The 27,526-nt window shown below is 34.3% G+C and overlaps 1 protein-coding gene across 1 annotated transcript in view; it reads right to left on the reverse strand.

Moving 5' to 3' along the window:
* Window positions 1-27,526, reverse strand: part of COL19A1 (collagen, type XIX, alpha 1) — a 339,364-nt gene that overhangs the window by 241,749 nt on the left and 70,089 nt on the right. The window contains exons 10-11 of the mRNA XM_011957047.1: window positions 5,863-5,907; window positions 3,341-3,385 (exon numbers count right to left, since the gene is read on the reverse strand). Coding sequence (XP_011812437.1) covers window positions 3,341-3,385; window positions 5,863-5,907 — 90 coding nt within the window. The remainder of the gene's footprint in view (window positions 1-3,340; window positions 3,386-5,862; window positions 5,908-27,526) is intronic.

A 27,526-nucleotide genomic window follows, 5' to 3' on the forward strand; every position in this document is an offset into this window, starting at 1 on the left:
TTTTCTATTTGCTGCTTCTTTTCATAAATGTAACCAAGTAATATTTCTATCTTCACAAGGACATAAAGTAAAAACCTGGGCTGGGGGTTAAGGAGTGAAGCGCACGTGAATGAATCCTTGCTAAATGGCCTTTTTCTAACGTAATGTAAGAGCTTAGTTCATGCATTTACATTTGGTTACATAACAAGAGTTTGACAAAATCATTGCTGGGAAGGCTGATAGATCCTATGGGGATAACTGTTATCTGAGGATTGAACTCTGTATTTTGCTTGTAGTAGCAGCCTGCACTATAATAATAGTACTGAAGGAATCTAAGGAAAATCCCCAGAAGATCACTCCTATAGAGACAGAGAAGCCAAAATACAGATCTCAGCTGTGGGGAGGGTCCTCCATTCCTCCTGTCTCATGAGTTATGCTGTTGGAGAGCCCAAGGATCCTTGGGTAATACACCTAAATTTGCCAGATAGGGATGGCGAAGTGGGATGGGGTCATTGCTACAGGTCTACATGATAAACCACAGCATTATAAACCTGCAAATAGCTGTCATCTGAGAGAATCATGTCAGCACCAGCAACCTTTCTGAGAGAACGAATTACCTCTTAAAATAACTTTCACTTCAGGACTGACTTGACTGAATTGTGTTTGTTCAGGAATGTATGAGGCTCTGCCCTGTTGTTGCAAGTTTCTATAGATCCAGAAATATACTTTAAATGAGGTCCTTTATACTTGTTCTAGTGCCACAGGTTTTTCTCAGGACTAAGGACAGAGTGTTCAACTCTTTGAGGAGCTACTTTGTTAGTCTATTGAGTTCCGTTGGCCTGAAGGCTAGTTTTGTAGCCATAAAGGGAGAAGCAGATTTCTCCACTTGGTTTCCACTGCATTATAGAAATGTCAGCTGAAAATATCACATGGTAGTTTACCTTTTGCAGTTGATATAATTTTTATATTTTGACCAGTAACTATATGTTTCTGGAAGATATGACATCTCTGACAAATAACGTCCTGAATTGTTGTATTTTGCAACTGGTGACTTGTCACTTAGTCAAATTAAACACAGTAAAGGCCACAGGTAGGGTAATTAAAGAAGAAAAGTGGGTTTTTAGAAAATGATTATATACTCAGTTTTCCACAAAAACTTAAAGTACAAGGTAGATTGACTTTCTTCGGAAAATAAATCATGTTGTGAGTAATCCAAGACTCTCATGCTGTTGTCACACCAATGTGAGTGTTTCATAGACTTTTCTTGTTTAATCTAGAAATAAAGTGAACTACAAGACCTCAATTATTTATCTTATGAAAAAATACATGTGGTTCTGGGTCAGAATACATAGCATGTTGACATTGAAAAAGTTCAAAAATTTAATACACAGTAAATAATAAAGTAGAACATCATTTTTATTTGGTTGGTGTCATGTAATTACTTTTGCACCAATCAAAATAACATAAGGGTTATTACATGAATCTTATATCTGACTATAAATCATCTAAATTGGGATTCTCATTCAACGTACATACTGTCTTTTCTGTTTGATGCTTTATTTTTTTCTAATATATTTCAATCATTCTACAAACATATTTCTACCTTGTAGTGAAATTGACTATTTAAATGCAACAGTTAATAGATATGAGGAACTAGAAGGAAAATTCTTGAAGCCAAATATGGTGAATGGTTTTCTAATGCCTTGTAGCCTGTGAGAATCTATTTATTATTGAGCTATACCTACTATATATATAAACTATCAAAACAACTACTAAGACTTTAGTGTATTTGTGACTTTAAATTACAGAGAATATATCTGTTTTCGCTTGTTCACTACTTATTCCTACAGGTAAAATCCCACTTAATAAATCAGGAATATGTATAAAGGAAGCATTTATTTAAAGACATGGCCTTCCAATGACTGTTACTCTAAAGCAAAAATGTCCAAGGGATTTCTAAGAAAAGATGTTCACCTTAAAAATAGTCATCATTTAATGAAATTATCTCCAAAAGTATGGTTATTATAAAGCCATTCTTTTTTCTTTCTCAGTTCTGTGAGGAAAAGTAATTATGTAGTTTGTAACATGAAATTTGTCTTATAATTATAATAGATGCTCATTCTCTCTATAAACACTTATTGAAAAAGCAAGTAACTGGTCACTGCTAAGAAAGCAAAATACAGGCAATATTGTCTAATTTGAGAGTATTCTCCTTTCTAGCTCTCCTGGCCATCCAATTCCATATATACACTTGATGTATACAAGAGTTATTAAACAAAAGAACGGTACTGTTTTCGTTTTATTTAAAAACAAAACTAGATTTTTGAAATGAAAAAGGATTCAAATGATTATCTAAGGGAAAAGTACTTTGAATGGAAAGTTGTAAATTTGTAAAACAATGATTGCTAAAATATTTTCACTATCAAATGACTTTCAGTAATTATTTATTATAATAGAATATTAACATGTAAAATTAACCACTTAGAATTTAGTTTTGTAAGAAGGTTACTTTAAATGACAGCACTTAGATTAGTAGGCTAGCATCTGCCATTTTTCCCTTAAGATCCACTGTCCACCCTTATCCACCTGCTCTGGACTTCTGGAGACTGAGGCTTATAGGCTTCCTCCATCATACTGGCTCTCAATTTGGTTTGGCCAGTGGAGTCCAGTAGGAGAGCTGAAGGCCGGAGGATAGTGGGGTGGAGGTGTTTATTGCCCTGGCTCCCCCTTTATGTGCTTATCTTGGGCTGACTGTCTCCAGCCTTCGCCACACAGTTTTCTCTGCCTCTGGGTCTGGTAATTACGTGGTGTTTAAGGAGTCTGCTGTAACCTGACCTGGGATACTGCACAATCCCTGTGGTTTTCTTATACCTTGCCCATACTTTTTAAACTGTGCTTTTATTAAACTCTTTGAAATTATTCCAGTTTTAGTATGCCATCTCTTTTCTGTGGGATCCTGACTTTTACAGTTAGTTGTTCTAATTTATTCCTTCAGGAAAAAATTCCACTGATAAACCAGGTGTACATATAAACAAAGCATTTATTTAAATAAGTGGATACTTAGTGAATGATTTCACAATATAAAAATATAATGCTTTATAAATGTTTAAATCATTTCCATATCAATCAAACAAATTTAACTAGAAATATCTATTAATACCATCCAAATAAGTTTAGAAAGATTTCTGGCAATCATTAATATATTTACTCTACCTTAATTGAAACAAATATTTTAGTTATGTCTATAAAATTATTAACTTGCTTATAGGGAATGCACAAAACAAGTTAAATATTCTATTTCAAAACACTTTCAGGAACACAATTTATTTTTACAGGTGTGAAAGTAAAAAGAGATATTTACCTTTTCACCAGTTTCTCCTTTGCTGCCTTCAAAACCTTGCTCTCCCTGTAGAAGAGGAATAAAATGTATATAGTAATAAAAATGATACTTACAACACATGCAATTTTTACAATAAAATGATGTTTCTAATAATTAAAAAATCAATAATTATAAATAACCATTTCTAACATGTAAGCTCTAAACCAATATTAAGTCACATAAGATTTAAATATTTCTAAATACTAAAGCAACCATTTTCTAAGTTATAAGCTACAGCTTCACTACTTCCAAGACAATTTAATCTTGATAAGCCTGAATTTTCTCAAGTATAAAATAAGTATGATAATACTATCTTCCTCAATGGTTTGAGAATTTGACACATCCTCATAGTGTCTGGCAAAGACTAAGTTAGCCATTCTTCTTAGTATTACTATTTATTTTACTAGATTAAGTGGAAATAGCCTTCTTAGAAAGCTGACTCCTATGGAATACCATTCTGATGAGTATCTCATGATGAATGAGTTCAGGTTTGAACCCTTGGGTTCTGGCTCTCCCTTCGACACCAGTGCTATGCTTTTCCTTGTCCACTATCCTGGCTCAGTCACAGAAAGAAGATTGGTGATTGGAGCGCTGTTGGCTCTCAATCAGCATATTTATACTAAAAGGTGTACGTCTCCCTTTCTTCATCTACACCCTCTCTGATCTGACAAGCTTATTTCTGCCTTTAACTGATGTTTCATTCACACACTCAACAAAAGTTCATTGAGTCAGGCACTCATGACAACACAGCCAGCAAGTGAATGTTGGGAATGGGTCATGTGCATCTCTCCACCCTTGGTGGGCCTTGAGCATAAGAAGCATTTAGTAAGCACTTCCTGAGTGCACAGAGACAGGAGATAGAGGGTTTCTGATCTCTAGATTTTTTCTGTAATGCCTCAACAAGTTGACCCTTGGTATATAAAACTTATACTAATTATATGAAAAGGAATGCCAGCTTTTTACTATATAGAAATGTGCATGCATATATACATACATATTTAGTCTGTATGTTATTTTATATATATACCCACATAATTGCATATATGTATATGATTATATAATTAAATAGTATACATAATTAGATAATATAATTAGATGATTAAGTAATATGTGTGTAACTGTGTGTGTTACATGCATTTAATTAAATAATTATTTTTGCTTCATTTACCCCCTAAAAGTTACCAGGAAAGAATATATGTCAGTTGTTAGGTATTGCTTTTTACCACTGAATGCATGGTCTATATTTTTTTCTACCATTTTTCCTAAAATATAGACTTTAACTTGATCTGTTAATTCAAGCTGACATTGAAGCTGCTAAACGCCTCCAATACATCAGTCACAATGTCAGCATGATGCAGCCACCACAAACAGCTGCTGGAAAGTCCAAAACTATTTCCCAGCAGATAAATCTGCACATCCCTTGGCTTGCAACTCGACTCGCAGATGCAGCACATGCTGTATCAGTGGGTTTTGTCTAGAGCTGCTGTGAAGAAATTCAGAAGCTTGCCATTTCATTGCTGCCAGTTCAATCTTATTATCTTTACTGGGCCAAGTAAATAAATTCTTGAACACAATCTGTAACTATAAATAAATGCATATCTTTTTAAATGGTATTTTCAGCTATAGAGAAAAACCTACATGCATAGTAACTTGTGATATGTTGCTGCCAAAACCTGTAAAACATCTCCAGAGCGTAGAAATGATATGCTTGGCTTTGGTGGGCATCTAATATTACATCAATAATGCTCTCTCCTGTGGCAGGATTATCTGGATGGTATCACGACAGCTGGCCCCACCTGAAGTGGCTCCCCATCCCTCCAAGAAACTGGAATATAATGGTCTCTGTGTTTGCAGTAATGCTTGTCACAGATAACCATGCTTCTTCCCAGAAGAAGAAAGTAGCCCTTGCACAGTAGAGGGGCACAAAGAAAGTTCCCCTTGGTAAAGAGAAAGATACCAGGCACAGAAAGAGGCAGGTTGGCCCATACAAAAATCATTACTTATTAGGAATCCCTTGTTCTGAAAGAAAAATATGTTTGAAGAGATAGTTGTCTATAGCATCATTGTAATATTTAATATTTTATGTCATTGTAACTATTATGTTTAGTTCTATCTGGGAGATAAAAAAAAGAAGATAAGCAAGAGGTAACCAAAACCAGTCAAGGGAAGTACAATTTGTTCTATTGTACATTTTAGACTCTGACTAATAAAAGCAGAAACGTTTCTAGAGCAGCTATGTACACTTCCACGTTTCCCAGAAAGCACTATCATTTAGTTCTTTGGAGAAGCATCTTACTAAAGCTCTGTGATAAAGCTTCCTCCTAGAATGGTCCCTTCAAGAGGGGATTGCTTCCACGAGTTCTCTTTGAAAAGACATTCATAGCTTTCTAAAAGTCTTTGAGTGAATTCAGCTTAATCAAATAAAATTTCAGAATATTATATGCAAATTTATTTTTAACATGTTAAAATTCTTAACTCAGATGAAACATTCAGCAACTCTTTACCTTTTGACCAGGTAATCCTGGAGCACCATGTAAACCATTTTCACCCTAAAAGAAGTACACAGAATAATGTTTATGATCCATAAAGATATATGAACATAGATGTTTTTGTGGTCTTTAACAAACAGTTCTAGTGTTGTGGGGAAAGGTAGCCTAATGTGGAATATCCATCATGCATAGGGACTTTCCATCTATTCCTTATTTCCCAAATCCAGGACTGTAACCTAAATTTTTAAAATAGGGAAATGGAGGCTCTGAGAGGTTTGGCAACATGTCAAAGGTCACCCAACTAGTAACTTACCTGAGATTGGGACTGAGGTCCCCTACAGCCTATGTTGTTTCCACATGGGATTTAGTATCTCATTTCATTTTCTCTCTTTGAAACTTCTGGGAATAATATTGAAGTCTGACATCCTGCTTTCTATGGGCCAAGCACTCCTGTTCTGACAACAAAACCATCAGGCAGATAATACTGCCTCAATGACCTTCTTACAGGTCATTGCACAGTAATAGGCAGTAGACTTGGAATTTGAGCCCAAACACTTCAACTCTGCATACCTTGCTGTCTCCCTACACTGTCTTTGGAAAAAGATTTAAATCTGGCTTTAAGTGACTTCTTGCCTAAAATCAGAATTTTTTCTCACTATATATATTATATTTATACGTGTGTGTGTGTGTGTGTGTGTATTCTTATATATGTACAAGCATGTTTTACTTTCTTATCCACATCTGCTGATTGCCATTAGATCAATTTTGAATACATACCCAATGCCATTTAACATAAAGCAATTACTTGGAAGACTTTTTAGTTCTTTCTATTCATCTGGTTTCTGTCTTGGGTAGAAAGACAGATGCCTATCAGTTTCCATTGCTGGAATTCTGGGATCATCTCTTTGAAAAGTCTGATTTGTAAACATCACACAGGCTAGAATGAGATACTCCTGGGAGGATGTGTGTATTCTCAATGGAGTTTTAGGAACTGTCCCTCTTATAGGAATTTACTTTGGCTTCTGAGTTTCCAGGTTTAGACAGCTCAAAATACACTAACAATTTCATGGAACTGCTTTATTTCTATCAAATATTTACAATTAATTTATAAGATAACAGTTTTTAAACATTCCTTAGAAAGCAGTTAATTATCATTTATTTGAATTATTTAAGCAAAATTCAAAATCTATGAAGAAAAATTCATATCTTTAAACTTTAAAATAGCAATATTTTGTCTAAATCTAAGGAGATTTTCATTATTTCATTAATTAACACATTTTAAAGAAAGTTTTAGTGGTTCTTACCAGAGATGTACAGCTACATACATGCACACATATTATTTTAAAGACCGAGGTTTTTCTTATATTAGATTAAATTATCAAAGTATTCTACAGCATAACGGCTATCAGGCTATCATCACAGTATATAGCATATAGTAAACACTAAAGTAAAACTTTGCTGCTAAATGTAATTAAATGTTAGAGAATCAACAAAATATAATCGACTTATCTATATAATAAATACATTTCTATCATTAAACAAATTGTTATAGTTTGAGACCTCACGCATCACACAACTCCATTAGAAACTTCCAATATCATTTGATAAAGTGATAGTGAAAACACATTAAGTATTTGGTGCCAGGAAACAGTCTATGGAAATGAAGCGCCTGTTACTCATCACAGAAGTATGTCCACTTGTCCATAAGGGGCAGATTATTTTCATCAGTTGATCCAATATAATGTTTTATATCATATTACTAGTTACACATGATCATGAGATATGGCATATTATCCATTCAAGTATGCCAATATGGTATACACTGCCAAAAATACTTTTTTGGAAAAAAAAGGTGTGATGGTACCTCCTCTTTTTCTTTGCTCACGGCCCACTCATGCACCAGGTGCTCTAAATACTGGCACTCAAAGTCCTACCCTGCCATATGTCAGGTTAGGGTTACACCTAGATGCACTGTTAATTGGGCCACTGTTAATTGGGCCACTGTTAATTTAGAGAGTACCAAAACTCTCTAAAGCTGTGATATTGAGAATATGTCTTTAATGGACACTGGCTTTAGGATTGTTGTAATTAAAATACTGTGTTTTCCTGTGGCCAGCATTAAATGGTCTCTGCTCTTTCTTGACTGAATGTATTTTATAAACATAATTCTAGACTCAATGATAACTCAGTGGACATCCCTGATTATCTCATAGGAAATGTGTTTATCTAAAACCTAACTTATGTCAACAGAAGAAGTCTTTCTTTATGCTCCCTCTGACACCCAAGTTTAAAGTTCTAGGTGCCACAAGCACTTTGAGGGCAAATTTAATTCTATTCATAAAATAAATATCCTCCTAAAATTACTGGAAGGTATACATTAGTTTTCTTTTCTGAACTCCCGCTGTCTCTCCTTCCTCAAAATTTCAGTCCAAGGAAGAAATAAGATGCTTCTTCTTTGGCTTGCAATCAATACTTTAGTTCATTATTGAAAGAAAATCACAATAAATGATTCCCATAGAAACGATAACTTTCAAAAATCTATTTCTGTGGAATGTTTTTTCATTATAGGGTTTTCTATGAAAGGACTTGTATTCCTTTCAGGTATGAATTCAAACTACAGGAAGACAAGGTAATAAATATGTGTAATATAAAGCAGGTGAAATCTAAGGTTGCTGCTGATAGTATCATTGCCTGAGTTATTACTATGATACGTAGCATGTCTTTAACTTCACAGGACAACCAAAAAGTACTCTTTCCAAAATTCAAAATAACCTCTTTGAGAAGTTCTTAGGACAAAGTTAGGTGAAGTTTAGGATCAGCTGGTTGCTTTCTGAAAAACTGATCACAGGATTTAATTTTACCTCCTTGTAATCACTGCATATTTTTCAATAGTAAGCACAGCTAGTCATAAACTATAAATTATTATTAGTTTTCTTGATTCTTTTGACAATGGAAGCAATGTATTTCTTATTGTGTGGGAAATATATATTGTCTGGAGGACATTTGATTAAAAAAAAAAATCACATTCCCTAGGGCTATAGTTTGCAAACCTAGTACTAATGAGACCAAGCAAATACAGATAAAGCAAGCAGGTAAACAAAAAATTTGCAAATAACTAGCCTTTGACTAGTTTTGCGATGATTTTTTTTTTACAGTTAGGCATTTAGCCTTTGATTAAAACGTCTGAGATCCTATTATAATATTTCTGCATTGAAAAAATTGACCTATCGTTTTACTTAGAGCATAGTTTTCTAGGAGCATAACCCTCTATATGAATTTAATGTCCACTTGAAATATATCAATACTTCCCCTTTAATTAGTTCATATTTATTAAAAGAAAGTTTACTTAAGTTGAATATTGCATGAAATAACTAGAAGAAATATCATAAGGGGAATGCCAGGATTCTAGGACTAAAACCAATAAAACAGGCAGAAAAAAGTAAATCTGATTTTGATTTTGTGTATTACTAATGTGACTTCTACATTACTGAGTATAGTCCTGCTTTATTCAGCCATAATCTTTAGAAATTGAAATATTTTATGATTCTTAAACTGTTGGCAGTCCATTAAATGTTTCAGGAAATTTTTAAAAACCTATATATTTTTAATTTTTTCAGATATCCAGTTTGAGTCCTTTTATTTCAAGGGGAGAATTTTTTCCTTCTATATTTTGGGACTTCATTCTAAGAAATAAATTACCAAGTTAAAAAATATATACATAGCATAGAGTTTAAAATCTCAAACTTTTTGAATTCTTTATATTTGTTGAATCCTTAATGCAGCTAATCCATGGGGATATTTTAATCACATTAATGCTCAGAATAAGGCCAATTTATAACTTTAATCTTAAATGAATGAGATCCTATTATTATTTATTCTTATGAGTCAATACATGTCTTGATCATAGTAATGTATGTATGGGTGGCTAGTGGTAGCTAACTCAACATCTACTGTCTTAAAATCTACTATCCTGAGTGTGTATACATATGTGTGTACATAGGTATATAAGGTGCATATGTCTACAAAACAAGCAGGATGGGCATTCTTAAATATAAGGGCAAATATAAATTCATGCACTTACGTATAACAACTCCACCAAAGAATCTGATGAGGCACCGATTCTATTTAAAGCTTAAAGTCAAGTACTTTTGCTGCTTAATTTGCATAGTGGAGAGCAAAGAAAAAAAAATTCACTGTGTGGTTACTGAATAAATGCTTTCTGAACCCAAATTAACCTTCCCCGTATTTTGCCCATCAGTCTTGTTTCTTCTGTCTGCAATTACACAGAAAAAATAAATGTTATAGGTCTTGTGCATGACATCCCTTGTGCCACTATCAAGCCTTCTATTCAGTAAACCACTAATTTTTCAAATGATAGTTTGGAGTCTCTTAATACTATGGTCCCTGTTCTCTGGGCACACACTGGTCAGTCATGCCTTTTAAAATGTGGCACTCAGAACTCAGCACATCATTCCAGAAATGGTCTTACTCACACAGAATAGAGAACAAGATCATCTCTCTCTCTCACTTTCTCTCTCTCTCTCTCTCTCTCACACACACACACACACACACACACACACACACACACTTTGTTCTGGATACTATACAGTTTTGTACTTCTATTAATACAACTTGCTTTTGTTAAAAACTAAATTGCTTACATACGCTACATTTGCAATCAACTACTACCCTTAAGTTTTCCTGTCAAAGGGATGTTATTTTACAATCCTTTTTCAAATTAATTAAATACAAGTTGTACTAAGAGTTGTTCAAATAAAAAACAAAAAGAAAACCCAAGTAATTTTGAAATGTCTTGGAGAGGTAAAAGTTTCTTCCTGTACATAGCAAAGCTGGGGAATTAAGCCTTAGTCAATGTTGTAGAACCCACTACAAAATCTGGGCTCCTATGTAACTGTGATGATTTTCTCAAAGTGTCAGCACAAGTGTTTGGGCTTTTCACTGTATTGTGAGACTAACTGTAAGACAGTTTTTTAAAAAAACTTGAAACTTCATAAAAATACTACAGAAATACTCATTTAATGTGAATCTTCTACCGAAATATCTGAAGTATAGTGACTGACATCTGAATAGAGGATTCTAACAAGTGAAAGATGATTTAAGACCTAAAGAGAAGGACAGTGTCGTCAATCAGCTCTTAATTGAGGACAATGAGATAGCAGTAACTGCAAACTATTTCCTGCCTGGAGTATCCCTTGTGATGAGTACTTTATAGGTCTAGTCCACATCAGTTACTTCTACTGGACCTTAAATGCATGGAAGCCATTGGTTACTTATCTCTAGCTCTGAAGTAAATGGTTATGAAGATACGGAGAATGAACACACCCTAACAATGTTGTAAGAAAGTTAGGAGATCATCAAATCTAGTTTGGATAAAAAGAAAGCAATATAACTTAAATATTTGTGTTTGAGAGAGGGGGAAGAGCATATTTTCTCCATAAGAAAATGGCAAGCAAATTCTGGAGATACACACACTTCTATTATATTTAATTCTAGGAAGCAATACCTGTAAACTTTGTTGTGCAAGAAGAAATTCCCTTGTTTCCCTAAATTATGCTTCTGTAGAAAGTATGAAGGACTTTCACGCGAGTGTTGCTGGCATTGGGGGCCTTTCCCAATCTTTCCTCAGCAAAGTTTTTTAACAGTCATTCTCTATTTCTCTTACCTATTTCTGGTTTGGAGCTAAGTCCTTGAATTCTGAACAACTCAACAAACACTTACCCAGAATCAGCCAGGTACCATATGCTGGGTCAGTTGCTGGGATTAGAGATGAGACAGACCCCAAGTCCTTCCATTCCAGGAGCTCACACTTTAGCAGGGTGTATAGACACACACTATATTGGTGGTATAAATAAAGTGCTATGTGAGTAGAGTGGATAAGCTGTAATTTTGCCTGCTGACCCAGCAGAATTCATGGAAAAAATGCATGTGTTTTGAGTTTAATAATCTGAAAATGCAGTGATGGAGATAGAAAAGAAAGACACCAATCATCTGTGATTGTCTGCTCAAACCTTCCAGTCTTCCCTAACAGGTTCATTCAATACCTTACACTGACTTTGGCAGTCTCTGATGTGTCTGACTAAAAGCTCCTTTAGATAGAGCCACTCTAAGGAAACTAATATCTAAAATCATAGATGTCTTTATAAAATACCAGTTATGTCTTTAAATGCACTGTTCAGTATCTCAGCCATCTACACCAAGAATAAAATAATTAGCCACTAAACTACACAGAGAAACAGAGAGTGTGTGAGCTTTCTTATGGCAATATTTAATATTTATGTGCTGGAAGCTGGTAGTACATTAAACCAAATAGGAACATTAGCAGACTAGGTTCTTGAAATCTGGCTGTTTAACAAATAAAAGTCAAGTGCCTGGTTGCCAGATACATGGCATGTGTTGAGCTTGTCATCCATCTGTTGTGTTCCCTGCCAACTGCTCTACTTGGGGTGTGAGTGGAAGGCATTAGAAGGGAATAAGAAACCATTAAGAAATAAAATCAACTGCAGAGTGAACAAGTTTCTTTTTCTTTTTCCGGTCCTTCTATTACCTTTGTCCTTCTTATGTTTCTGCTTATTTTAGTGCTGTATTGTATCAATATATGTTTATAGATAAGACAGTTAAATGACAATTATTCCATATAAAAGCAACAATTTTTCACTGATAATTCAAGTTTTATTCTCGTACCTTTAACAAGTGAAGCCAACAAGTAGGCTTACAAAACTGTTTTCTTTGTGGTCATTTTTTCTATGCATACTATTTATGATTAAAAGTTCCATCCTGTGTGTAGATTTGTTTATACCTTCACTCATTAGAGAATTTTCCAAATTACACACATATACAGATGATTCTCTGCTTAAGAGGTATTTTTCTCTAAAGTAGAGATCACTCTTGTTTTATAAAGCCTAATAATTTCATAGGCAGGAAGTATTCCATTGTCAGAATAAAGCTAATTTGTCTTTTTTTCCTCCTCATTTAATGGTCTCAATTTCTATAATAAATTGTCACATGCCATTAGGCATTTTAAATTATGTTTTAAACTTAGGAAGTCTAAAATTAAGCTTAATTCTGAATGTCCACAGAAAAATTAGGTGAGGTTAGAAATATAGAGAGGAAGCCAAATGGCTTAAAAATTCTCTAGCTTTTATACTACATGCCTGTAAGTTTCTGAGTCTCTGAAGCATTAATGTCACATCTGGACCAGCACTGTTAGAAAGTTCATTATCATTCACAACAATGACTGGCCTTGTCTGCACTTACATAAACTGTAACAGCATCTGCCTTTATTTTCTGAAGCTGCAGTCTTCTCATAAAATGTCTTTTTAGGGAAAATCAAGATTCAAAGATCATAGTCATTTCATTTTCCAGCAGAAAAGAAACACAAAGACTGTTAGGGAACAATGGATCTGCTCATTCAGTCTCATCTCACTGCAGTGATGGAGGGCTTCAGAGTTTATGGGGAAAAGTCCCATCATACAAAGCATATCCTCATATAATGACGATAGTTAGTCCACCTATTTTTAAGACACGCAGCTTGGCCACTCTCTCATCATATTATCAGATGTACTTCTTAAGTGCCTTAATGCATACAGCTTTTTTTACTTCCAGAAGGTTGATTTATTTTATATTTTTATAAAGTCATGGTACTAAGTTAAACATTTTTGGTTTTGATAAATTATATATATATATTTATTTGGTGGAGAATGTAAAGAAAAAAATTTCCACATTAGGTGTTGCATTAAGGTTAATCTGGAGAGTGGTCATGATAGAGCTGCCTGGACATGGGCATGCAGGGTAGATTAAGAATCTCCAGAGAGTCAAGCATGGAAAGTTTGAAAACACACTTCAAATGTCATCTGTACTTGGAAACCAAGCAAATTTTTTTTGCGTAATAATTATTTTAGAAGGTAAAGCTAAACAAAACCCTCTCATTCGGTGAAAAACCATATGCATAATGATTTTTTTATATATATATACTTTAAATTCTAGGGTACATGTGCTCAACATGCAGGTTTGTTACATATGTATACATGTGCCATGTTGGTGTGCTGCACCCATTAACTCGTCATTTACATTAGGTATATCTCCTAATGCTATCCCTCCCCACCTCCCCACAATAGGACCCGGTGTGTGATGATCCCCTTCCTGTGTCCAAGTGATCTCATTGTTCAATTCCCACCTATGAGTGAGAACATGCGGTATTTGGTTTTCTGTTCTTGCGATAGTTTGTTGAGAATGATGGTTTCCAGCTGCATCCGTGTCCCTACAAAGGAAACAAACTCATCCTTTTTTATGGCTGCATAGTATTCCATGGTGTATATGTGCCACATTTTCTTAATCCAGTCTGTCACTGATGGACATTTGGGTTGATTCCAAGTCTTTGCCATTGTGAATTGCATAATGATTCTTAATAGGTGAATGCAATCTTATGAAGGTGGGGGAGTCAGAATCTCTAGGGTCAGATGCAGTTTAAAAGGGGTCCATGGATTTAAAGGGAAGAGACACAGACAGCCCTCCTTGGAGCAGAATGTCCAAAGCAAACTGCAGTTCACTCACTAAATTGGTAGGCAAACAAATTTAAGATCTAATTCAGACCTGCTTGTGTAGATGAAATCTGAGTATTTGAGGAACTATCCAGATGAGGCAATATGGCAAAGGGGCAAGAGTTATGGATTTCCATGGATAGAGGTTCAAATCCTGACTTTACTATTTTTTTTTCCTCTCTGTCTCTAGATCTGTTTCCTAATCTGTGGAATAGTGACAATAAATCTCACCTCACAGGGGTGTTGTAAGGATTGAATGAAATAATGTGAAGAAGGCTCCTGATAGCATTTAGCATATAACACTTATTGAGTAAATGGCTGCTATTATTACTATTCTAAAAGTTTATATTCTTGTATGTATTTATATTAAGTGAGGAATTCATTGGTTTTCTAACATCTAGTTTGTTTTAAGAGGTCAAGGTTACATAAGATATGTGACTTTAACATTTTCCTATAAATATATTTTGAATAAATAATATAAATTCAATAAGTTTGCTTCTTGGCCTTTTGGCTAAGATGAAGTGTATAAATTCCTTCAAATAAGTTCTAATTTGGTCCCACAGTAAGGCTAGAATAATAGAATCATCAAACTGTTTATTGTTAAATTATATCTGTTGTTTACCAAATATTTATATATCAGGTGCTGACCCTTTTATGAATAATCTTGTTTAATCCTTAAGATAAAGCTAGAAGTAGATGTAATATAATTCCATTTTATAAAAGAGAAAACTGACATGTAGAGAGACCAAGTGTCATGCTCTAAATTAGAGAGTAAGATTTTGAGCTGGAATTCAAATCCAGGCAGTCTAACCCTGAGTATTTAACATTAGCATGGTAAAGTAATGATGGTTATGATTTACTTCATACTTACTCCAAGGGGAGAAAAATTGACTTAGTAAAACTTTTCCTATTAAAATAAGCATTTTAGGGCAAATTTAAAGTAACTTAGTAGATAGAATATGGGTTTTAGCATAAATTAGGCTCTATGTTCAATTTTTATTGTCACATTATTAGGATAAGATTACTGGACAATAATTATTCCTATTTAGAAAAAAATCCCCACTTCTTGAGAAATATATCTGTTATGTTTACATACATAAGTGAAGTATGAAATGAGGCAATTTTTTGTTTGAAGTATTCAGGTAATGAAAACAAACATGGTTTGAGTGTTATCTTTGGGGGCAAAGTGGGCAAAATTTGCTCATAGTGTCCAAATCTTTATCTCATTTTCCTACTTCATACTATGAGGATGGAAGGTGTGAACATGTGTGTTTGTGTGTGTGTGTGTGTGTGTGTGTATGGCTGCATGCATGTGATCATATGCTTAGAGTCATTCACTTCTCTTGGAAATAGAACCATCCAGTTTACTCATTGTGATTGACAGAGGCTTCTGTCCATCCAAGTTTACCAGAAGTCGCCAGCTACCTAATAACACTGCTACACAGAATTGATTTTCCTAAATGAACTCATAACAGAACACTTACCAAATCTCTTAGGCAAAATCATAGCTATTCTTAATAAATGTAAAGGGGACAGTTATTTTTCTGCAATGTTTAACAGTAAGACTTTATTAGATTAGAGCTAATATTAGATTAAGAATGCCTACTGCAAGTCTGTACTGGGTGATAAGTATTACAATTACAAAAGAACATAACTAAATGCTATACTTCATCCTCAGGGTCCTCATGACTCCATATTCCATAAATACATTTTGTAAAATTGTGTTTTTTAGTGTACTATTTTTCTCCTTGGTCTTAGAGGAAAAATACCACCACAGTATACTAATACATTGTTCAGAGTCTTGACTTAAAAAAATTTATTGCTATTACCTAGCTAAATTTCAAAGTGTAGGTTTATTTTAGAATAATGTGATTTATATGCAAATCACTTAATTTATTGCAGTATGACATTGATGTAAGTGTAAAGTATAGTTAATGTACAAATTAATACTTCATACTGCTCAGAATATGCTTCACTCCATTAATATAAATCAGTTTCCTAGCTTCAATATTAACGTTAGAAAAAAACTTCACTTTGAGAATATTAGACCTGAGATATATGTTCTATGGTATTGTACATATGTTTTTGCTCCAAGTGAGACAGTTAAACAACTCAGTTATTTATTTTTAAACAGTACTCTTAAGTACTCCGAATTTTATGTAAAACAAAACAAAACAAAGAATTATAACTGCTGACAAGCAGAGTCAAAGTTAAGGGGATGCTGGATAAGTTACTCTGGAAGATGCACTTATTTCACATTGAGGCAAATGTGGAATACAAAGCCCTGAGGTGACCCACATGTTAAGAACTGATCGTTTTTCTTTGGAAATTTACTTAGAAAAATCTGACAAACTATTTTTCTTGTAAAATAACAGAAATATTTCACCTCAAACATAAACCTCACGAGTATGATTTTAAAATTTTGAAATTAAAATTTTTTTTTTTACAGTTTATTAACCCACTGTTAGATAATGTTAGTAACTTTCTTGTTTTCATTTTGTATACATTCATTAGACTTATTTTAAGTCAGTGGTAACCTGTGGATTATAGAAGTGAGAAAAACACGCTTGAGGTGGCATTTGTTTCACTCAAGAGTGTCACACCCCTTTAACAGCTACATGAAGTGACAAGTTAGAAGCATGGCTGGCACTACCAGGGACTGAGACCTTGGGAAAAGAAAATGGTCAAAGACTCAGTGCTTCTATAGGTATTGGAAAGATATTAACCACTAAGTAGGGTCTCTGATGATGCATGCATCCAGGAACCAAGGGCAAAATGTAATCTGCCACCATATTTAGCACAACTGGAAGTTACGTGAATTCTCTAATTGTCTATGAGACCCCTTAAGAGCAACTCAAGTAAATTAGACCCAGAAGAAAACTGCCTGAGGAAATATGAGAGAGCATTTGCCAGGACAAGTTTGCCGTGGTTTTAGAACACCGTAAAAACAGCTGCTTCTTTCCGATATTAGCTTCTTAAGTTCGCTGGGAACAGTGTCTTCACACAGACGCGCTCATTAATTGATATTGCAAGACCCTCTCCATCACCATTTTGACCAAATGGGCACCAAGGGCTGAGGATCTCGGTTTTCAGAATGACTTCGTCTAACTAGATTATCAGTATATTCCTTTATATTCACTAAAGTTTTACTTTAAGTGAAATATAAGATGGATCATTACACAAGATTCTTTCTACAAAAGTGGACTTCTGTGACAAGAAAAAAAATCTTTAGTTCTGAGTAGTGCCTGTCTCTGTAATACTGACTTGCTCCAGTTCCTTTGTGTTGCCCCAAATGTCCTCTCTTTTCTAAGAAACTCTCTTTTTTTCCAGAGAATTTCTCGGCTTGCATACTTAACTTTCTAGACTTATTTTCTTACTATCATGGCCCTGGATTGCAATTCATTTGATCAACTTTTGACAGGATTGATTCTACTGAATGCTTCATCTAGTCCTTACATTGTCAGTCTGTGGACATCACCTTTTCAGGAGTTGAGAACCTGTTCCACAGCCAATCAGTAGCAGTTTGCACCTGGTTGTCATACATAAGGATCCAAGGGATGTCATTTTGGAGTGTTAAAATTAACGCTATTTTATACCAACCTTGATAAATTCTGTCTTAAAGTAATCAAAGGGAATGCTATCCTGCTATGCCGCAATTTATTATGTAAATGTATATAAGTCTCACGTTACATCCCACAATAAAGTCAAGCAATCTGTTTTATAGTTCAAGCACTTCAGTGATTCTGCATGTGTTTTAAAAAAGATTCCCATGTTCAGAATAATTCAAAAACTCCCAATGATCTGAAATCTAAACAATCAGATTATTGTGATGCATTTTAGAGACTGGTAGAATAAGGGCACAAGGACAATTTGGATTGGAGCATCTCTTTAGGTGATCAAATAATATTCTCTAGAGAAAATATATTTTTAAACAATTAGACCTTTGAAGAAGTATTTAAAGAAGCTTTTATTTATGATGAAGAATCGTCAATTAACGACATCAGTAAGCTTAAACAAGAAGATAGCAGCCCAAATAAATATCAACTTGCAGCAAGGTATTATTTTGCAATAGAGTTTGTTGGACTTTGCTGAGTCCAACAGTTATATTCCTATACAAGTCAAGAATTTGCATATCAGACTGAATAATTTATGAAAGGAAAAAGTAGCATCAATGAAGCAGTCAGATACCAGAGACACATTTAAGAAGGTCTCAAAAAATATCTGCCTGACAACCTCTGAACCTCCTACCACTTTAGCTTCAGTTATTCCTGTGCCAACTTTAGGTGAATAAAACTGCAATGGTCATGGCCTTCTAGATAATGAGACACAATGAACTCACTTGATACTCAGTGCAGCTAGAATGCTACAAAAACTTCTATTAAGCTTATTTTCATAAAGAAGAGAATTTTCTTAGCATCAACATCTGAGAACTTTAAAAATTTAGCAAAGTTATTAATATTAATATAGGATTATATATATAATCCTATATATAGTGAAAACATGTGAAAACATGCCAAGGTGATTGTAGTTTAATATACAAATACAACACTTTTCAAAATATTCTACAAAAACTGAAGTTGAATAAGGCGCTAAACAGCAACAGTAACTTCCTGTGAATGAATTGTTTGGAAGCATCTTTGTGGTGTTAGAGGAGAAACATAAAAATCAATCATTTTATGAGCTATAGCCTACAGTATAGCATTTTACTGATAGACTGAAATATATTTCTTCTATTTTTAATTATAGTATCTCTTACAGTCTATATATAAAATGTTTACATAAACTACCTAATTTTTGTCTGCAGTGAAACACACATTAAGACACCATATGATATATAAAATGGTGAATTTAAGAAGCCCTGGGGCTAAGAGAATAGCGGCCAATGTTCTGGAGCAGGGATCAGCAAGCTTTTTCAACAAATTTTAGATTTTGTCGGCCATACAGTCTGCCATAATTACTTAACCTGGCCATGAAGCACAAAGACAGCTTTAGGTAATACAAAAACAAATGAGTGTGGCTGTGTTCCAGTAAAACTTTATGTACAAAATCCTACAGTAAGAGTTCTAACAGCCCTACTATAGGGCCACAGCTTGCTTACCCCTGAACTGCAGGACTTGTTCTGTATATTTTCCTATCCTATCTGACACAACTTTATAAAATGACCATACATTTTGATCAAATAGTAAACCTTTTTGATCATACCTTTTCCCCAGGAATTCCAAGAGCACCAAATTCACCTTTATTACCAACTGCACCCTAAAATACAGAAATGCTTACTAGGAGATTACTTTTAGGAGGTGCGTTAATTACCAATGTTGTCAAAGAGAATCTACCTTTTCCTACATGAGTTGCTTTTGCATGCACCAAAGTTTGTGCTTCAAGTTCCTTCCTCATATTGCCCACAAGCCAAAATAATAAATTGTAATAAATCAGTAATTCATAAATATCTAAGTGCTAATCATAGCTAAAACTAGACATATTCACACAGAAATATGTAATTCAGCTTTGTAATTTCTTTTACATTTACAAAAAGCAAGGAATAATACTATTGCTGTTACTTCAATTAATATGATAAATGAGTTTAAATGAGTTAAAAGCTACATCTTATCCGATGCTTTCAATTCAAGTAGGTCATGAAATTTCAGTTTCTAAGATATTCCTATTTGTTTCATTTAGTGTGCCTGACTTTCCTTTACATCCTCCAGGAAAAACCCCAAAGCTGGGTCAATCCAATGATAGCTTCCTTGCTCTTCCACTTAACTGCCAAACAGGGATGGAAAAACAGGTGCAAGGAAGTCTATAGATCATGTATGGCTTCCTTAAAAGCACTATCACAAATTCAGTCCAATAAATTTATCCTTGAAACAGTGGAAAATAGCCGGGCGCGGTGGCTCAAGCCTGTAATCCCAGCACTTTGGGAGGCCGAGACGGGCGGATCACGAGGTCAGGAGATCGAGACCATCCTGGCTAACACGGTGAAACCCCGTCTCTACTAAAAAAATACAAAAAAACTAGCCGGGCGAGGTGGCGGGCGCCTGTAGTCCCAGCTACTCCGGAGGCTGAGGCAGGAGAATGGCATAAACCCGGGAGGCGGAGCTTGCAGTGAGCTGAGATCCGGCCACTGCACTCCAGTCCGGATGACAGAGCGAGACTCCGCCTCAAAAAAAAAAAAAACAAAAAAAAAAACAGTGGAAAATAATATAAACTTTCTGAATGAGTTTCTATATCACTAATACTTGGTAGAAATTAAGAAATATATTGTAATTTTATGAATATGTAATGCCATTATTATATGATACTATTATATGATACTATTTGTTAATTTCGGATGAAGACCCACGAGTAAATTTCACCTTCAAGTGAATTCCTGCAGATTACATGAGATTATATCAAACTGGGTAAAACTGATCAAAGAAGGACCTGTCAATTACTTCAATATATTCAATTGGATTAGAAAGGATAAAGGAACATTATTATTTCCTATATTGATATACTAAAAGAAATCAAAAGAATAATATTAAATCCCACTTCTGTAAAGTTATTACTAAGAGAATGTAATCCTTATTTTAAAAAATTACGAACATATTTTGGTTTAATTAATTTTTATTGTTGTGGTATGGGTACAGAATGGGCATATGAGTAATGCCAGATTGGAAAGAAAATGAGGGGAAACTTACTCATCATCTCTGGGTTAGCATATTAGACTACTCAAAATGGAAGCCTCTATAGTGAGATTAGAGGGCAGGAGAAGTTGAAAAAAATCAATACCAGTCGCTGACTAAGAAGTCAAATAAGCTAACTTATTCCATTTTAAACTGTTTTGATTTTCTGTCAAAGCATATCAGCAAAGCAATCATTTCATAAAGGCAACACATTTTGGCAAATTAACTGGAGATGTGGAAGATAATAATACAAAAATAAACTGGAAAATTATTCCCAAAATGGAGCTCAGATAACACTTCCCCTTAGGTTCAGGAACATTAACATTGAGCTGATAGTTTATAAAACTCTGAGAGAATTTCAGCTCTGAAATGGGTGAAGTTATTAACAACGGTCTTAAAGAACTGAGAAAGTAATGCAGTTGCTAAGGAATTAGGTTGCTAACTAGTCTTGCTAACAAAAGAAAATTAAAAGATTCAGAAAATTATTATAATTGAGTCTAAATGAAAGAAAAGTATTAATTATTTCTTCAAATAATGTTGTACAGAGTTTAGTGTTAGAGAGCATGGTTAAAATCGCTTGATTAGGTGTCCTGTTACAGAATAGTGATCACAATTAGATAATTAAATACAAGCAGTAGTACTTAAAACTGCATTATTCCATGAGAGGTGATCATCATCTTTATAAAAAAATAAAAAGTAGTAAATCATATTAATAAACCATCATAGTGGATAAGAAAATACGTAAATAAAGATACATATTAAGTTTTGCCAAAACTTCTAGCTTTTTGCAAAATAATTTTGATGTTTCATTACCTTGGCAATACTAAGCTAAACCTGATTAAATCAATGTGAAAATAATTTTTGTTTTTTAAAAGAAAAAAAGTAGTAGAACAATAGTTAACAATATAATATTATTTAACTCTTTCCTTGCAAATTGAATCTTTGCCTTGTTCAGAAGAGTTCCCTGGGCAATTAGGAAGGAGAACTTACAGTTTCTAGAAATAGCTGAGTTGATTATTTAAACTTTCTTTGAGGTATAGTGTTCATTCATGCATTCAGCATATTTTTAGCTCCTATTATTTATGTGTTGTTCTATGTATAGGCTCACAGAACTCATTTTCCAACAGGAAAAGAAATAGATGTAGGATGATAATGTGTCAGGTGGCAATAAAAGTGCTAAGCAAAGTAAGAGCATAGAGGTGGGAGTAAGGATGCTTTTTATACAGAGATGCCAGAAGGCCTTTTCATTTTACAGTTATTTTTGAGCAAGGACCTAGATGACGTGAAGAAGAGAGCCAGGTGGATATGTACAAGGACACTTCAGGCATACATAATTGGTACAAAGGACTTGGAGCAAATATAAACAAGGGAAGAGGGTTCGAGACAATTTGAGAGGGAGAAGTCAGGTAGGGGAAAGCTCTACACGTTATGTGAAGCCTCGTAGCTCATGGTTAGAGCTTTGGGGTTTATCTTAAGAGAGACAAGAAGTCGCTAGTGGGTTTTGGCTCAGGTGGGACAGGATTTGCTTACATGATTATTCAGAATAATTGTCTAACTCATAATGTATATGTATAAATAAGAGTAAAATTTTTCTCTATGAATCTGCTGCATTAAAGTAAGGATTCTCAAAGCATAACACCTTAGATTGTCATCAACAGTCACACAGACCAATGGAACACAATAGAGAACCCATAAATAAATCCATGTATTTACAGCCAACTGATTTTTGACAGAGGTGCCAGGAACGTGCACTGAGGAAAGGACAGTCTCTTTGATAAACAGTGTTGGAAAAACTATATTCAGAAGAATAAACTAGATCCTTATCTCTCACCATATGCAAAAACCAACCCAAAATGGATTGAAAATTTAAATGTAGAGCCCAAAACTATGAATCTTCTGGGGGAAAATGTAGGGAAAATGCGTTGGTACATTAGTCTAGGCCAAGATTTTGTGGATACAATCCCAAGAGCACAGGCAACCAAAGCAAAAATAGACAAATGGGACCATATTGCACTAAAAAGCTTCTGCATAGCAAAGGAAACCATCAAGAGAATGAAGAGACAACCTGCAGAATGGGAGTAAATGTTTGCAAGGTATTCATCTGACAAGGGATTAATATCCACAATATATAAGGAGTTCAAGCAACTCAACAGTGACAAACAAACAAAACCCCCAATAATCTGATTTTAAAATGGGTGAATGATCCAAATAGACACTTCTCAAAAGAAGACATACAAATGGCCACGAAATACATTTTAAAATGCTCAACAACATTAATCATCAGGGAGGAGCATATTGGAATCAAAATGAGATATCATCTTACCCTAGTTAGAATGGCTATTATCTAAATGACAAAAAAAAAAAAAAAATGCTGCCAAAGATGTGGAGAAAGGGGAACTCTTGCACACTTTTAGTGGGAATGTAAATTAGTATAGCTATTATGAAGAACAGTATGGAGATTCCTCAAAAAAAAAAAAAAATGGAACTACCATGTGATCCAGAAATCCCACTCGGGATATGTATCCAAAGGAAAGGAAGTAAGTATGGTGAAAAGATAACTGAAAGCCTGTATTTATTACGGCAATACTCACAATCACTAATATATGGAATCAAAATGAGTGTCCATCAATGAATACATGGATAGAGAAAATGTTTTTTTATACACACACATATATACATACACAAACATACACACAATGGAATTACATTCAGCCATAAAAAAGAATAAAATCCCATCATTTGCAGCAACATGGATGAGTCAGAATGACATTGTGGTAAGTGAAACAAGCCAGGCACAGAAGGATAAATACTGCATGTTCTCCTTTATATGCAGAAGTTTAAAAAGTTAACCTCATAGAAGTAGAGAGTAGAATAATGGTTACTGGGGCTGGGAAGGGTGGGCAGTGGGGAGTGGGGATAGGGAGAAGTTGGTTGCCGATAGAAAATTACAGCTATAAAGAATAAATAAACTCTGCTGTTCAATAGCACTATAGGGTGACTATGGTTAGCAATAATTTATTGTATATTTTCAAATAACTAAAAGCGAAAAATATGAATGTTCCCAATACAAAGAAGTAATTAACACTTGAGGTGATGGACATGTTAATTATCCCAATTTGATTACTATAGATTGTATAAATGAATTAAAATATCACACTGTACTCCATAAATATATATAATTGTTATGTGTCAATTAAAATATTAATAAAAATCTTAACACCTTTAGAAATACTGTAATGTAGTGATACATAATTTGAAAGAGATATGGAAGTTGTATTCTCAAATCTTTTCTCACTTTATTACATTGGGCCAAAAGTAAAATGCACCAAAAGACTAATATTATATAGTTAATGAGAAAAAGTAAATTATAATTGTGTCTGGATGGCTTCTAATCGACGTTATCTAAGTAAAACAATGCAAGGAATATATTTTAAAAACCAGCACATTGGATTGGGAGCAATGGCTCACACCTGTAATCCCACACTTTGGGAGGCTGAAGTGGGTGGATCACCTGAGGTCAGGAGTGCAAGACCAGCCTGATCAACATAGTGAAACCCCATCTCTTTTAAAAAATATATAAAAATTAGCCAGGCATTGTGGCGGGTGCCTGTAATTTCAACTACTCAGGAGGCTGAGGCAGGAGAATCGCTTGAACCCGGGAGGCGGATGTTGCAGGGAACAGAGATTGCACCATTGCACTCCAGCCTGGGCGACAGAGCAAGACTCTGTCTCAAAAAACAAAACAAAACAAAACAAAAACTAGCACGTTGTATCCAGAAAAGGTCAGACAATATTGTAAATAAAAGTTACAGAGTTGAATGAACTATTCAAGTAAATGAGTAATCTTTTGAAGCATGTGATAACTCAACATTTTTACATCTAATACATTGAAAATGCTAAGGGATTATCTCACAAATGAAGATTTCTTTATTCTTCATCTAGCCACAAATGAAATTAAACTCAACCTAAAATAGTTACATGGTGGGTAAGAAAGCAGGGGAAACATGTATTTGTTGAGTATCTATCATATGCCAGTTTCTAAGTGCTGTATATACATTGTATTGTATGCCTTCTTCACAATCAACCACTGGCTAGGTATTATTAAGGGTAATTTTCAAAGCAAGTAAGAGGTGGAGAGGATTCAATCCTAAGTGGTTCAGGCTCTGGAGTGGTACTCTTTCCAACATACTGTTCTACCTCCTCTAAATATTCTTTCTTGGGCTTACAGATCAAAAAGAAAAACTTGAGAACAACATCTGATTCCCTTAATAACATTGCACTTCTGATCATTTCACAAAATTTACTGTTAAATATGCCTTAGAGCAAAATGACTTTCGATCTTCAAGTTATGTAGGCATTATTTTGTGCACCTGCTCTAATAATGACAATGACATGCCAGAATCAAAAACGAAAGAAAGCCTTCTTTACTTATTGCACATTGAAGTTGCAGGATCACATAGTGCAGTAGGAGCAGAAATAAACTCATTCTCCACTCCTTAAACTGAAGCAATGCATCCATGTTTATTTGAAGTACCAGGAAGGCAGAATGCATTCATGGTCATGGTCATCTAATGTCATTTTTACAAGGCAGAGTATACGTTGGTTTAATCAAATGTGGGTGCATGTATCAAAAAGATAAAGGAAATATACAGATTAATTATTTGTTGTGTAGATTATAAATTTCTTTTATTCCAGCTGTTTTTATGTTGCCACTAAAATCTCTTGCCATTAGGAATTCTCATGGAATTTAAAACAAATGTTACTATTCTTAAAACATACCACAGATGAGAAGTCATATAATGCATTGTAACTCTAAGGTGTATTTTTGTATATTTTATAGATTTGACATACAATAAATTGGCTAATATTTATCCATTTTTATTAATTTTTCCTAGTTCTTTTCTACTGGTTTTAGCTTCTATAGAAGGAGAGAATGTTCTGTGAACAAACTGTCACAAGATTGTAAACTCGGTGAGAGCAGGCCCTATATTTTATTATTACTGCTAAGGCTCCAACGTCTGGCACATTTTTTATTATAATAGCAGGAACTCAATAAATAGGTGTTGATGGATAAATGAATAAAGAAAAATATTTAAATGTTAAAGTGAGAGATGTCTATTTATGATTAAAGGGAACAGAGGGGGAAAATGCATCCTTAAAGGGTATAGGCTCTAACAAGAGTGACTAAGCACCTAATCTTTAAAAAAGAATTTAAAGTAGATTTAATGATTTTTAAAATAATTATTCAAATAAAACTGTACTTCTGACATCGATTTTTGTTTGTTTGTTTGTTTTAGTGGGCAGGGTATTTTTCCGAAAAGCAACACAGGAAATTTCTTGCTGTGCCAGCAATCTTAAATATGACAGAATTGATTAAATCAAAGAAGTGAAAAGATAAGTTAAGAAATGTGTATGTGAATGTGTATAAATCACAGCCAACAACAATTAAGCTGCATGCATTTTTTTCCAAGGCATTTTTGTGTCACTTTATAGTATAGGCAGAACAGATAAATGAGAACACCTTCCGTTGCAGATAAGAAAACTTAAGTATGGAGAGTCTGAGTGGCTTGGCCAAATTCACCATCTAACCATAGAAGAGTTGGGATTAATTCAGAGATCTTTCCATTTTCTGAGTCCTTTTAATTGTGTTACCTTGGGCACATCATTTTACCTATGTGTGGCTTTCAGCTGTAAAATGAGGATAGAGATATTAGGCTGGTATTTTTAAATGATGTTTTAAGAGTAAAATATTGCAAGTGGAAGTACCTGATCAAAGAACACAGACACATAATACTGAATTGCTTTTAGAATATAGTGGCAGCCTTAAAAATGGATACTGGTTATGAGTAGTCAACAGACCTACTGGGTTCAGATCCCAGTTTGGCCACAAGCTATGTGGCATTGGGCAATAATTTAACCTCCCTAAGCTTCAGTTTTTCCATCTGTGAAATGCTAATACTAATCCCTAACATGAAGAGTGATTGTAAGGATCAAGTATGATATCATATCTAAAACACTCTTCTTAGTGTCTGGTACGTGTAACCATGAAACAAATATTTGCTATTGGTATAATGATTTGTATGTTTAGTTTGATTGAAGTGGTCTTTAGAATCAGATATTGTTCAATTATTTTGAATTTTCATAAAATGATATTTAAAGTAAAGGTACCCCAAGAATGAGTTTTAAAGAGCATTAATAAACGGCCTGTCCCTTCTCAAAAATCTTTTTCAAACACCTGCTGAGTTGTCAGAAGTTCCCATGCAAGGTACAATGCGAATACATTCCTTCAGGAACAAATGACTTTAGCTTTGTTGAAGTTTTGAGGGATCAGTCATTTCTCAGACTTCTGTCTCCTGTCTTTTTGAAGTGGGGGGGCAGGCAACTAGATTATACAAATAATTTAGAATCATGGACTTCCCAAGTTAAGGCATGAAAGGAATTAAAATCTATTTTACCTTG

The sequence above is a fragment of the Colobus angolensis genome, unplaced genomic scaffold, assembly GCF_000951035.1.
Source record: "Colobus angolensis palliatus isolate OR3802 unplaced genomic scaffold, Cang.pa_1.0 Scaffold431, whole genome shotgun sequence".
Classification (NCBI taxonomy): domain Eukaryota; kingdom Metazoa; phylum Chordata; class Mammalia; order Primates; family Cercopithecidae; genus Colobus; species Colobus angolensis.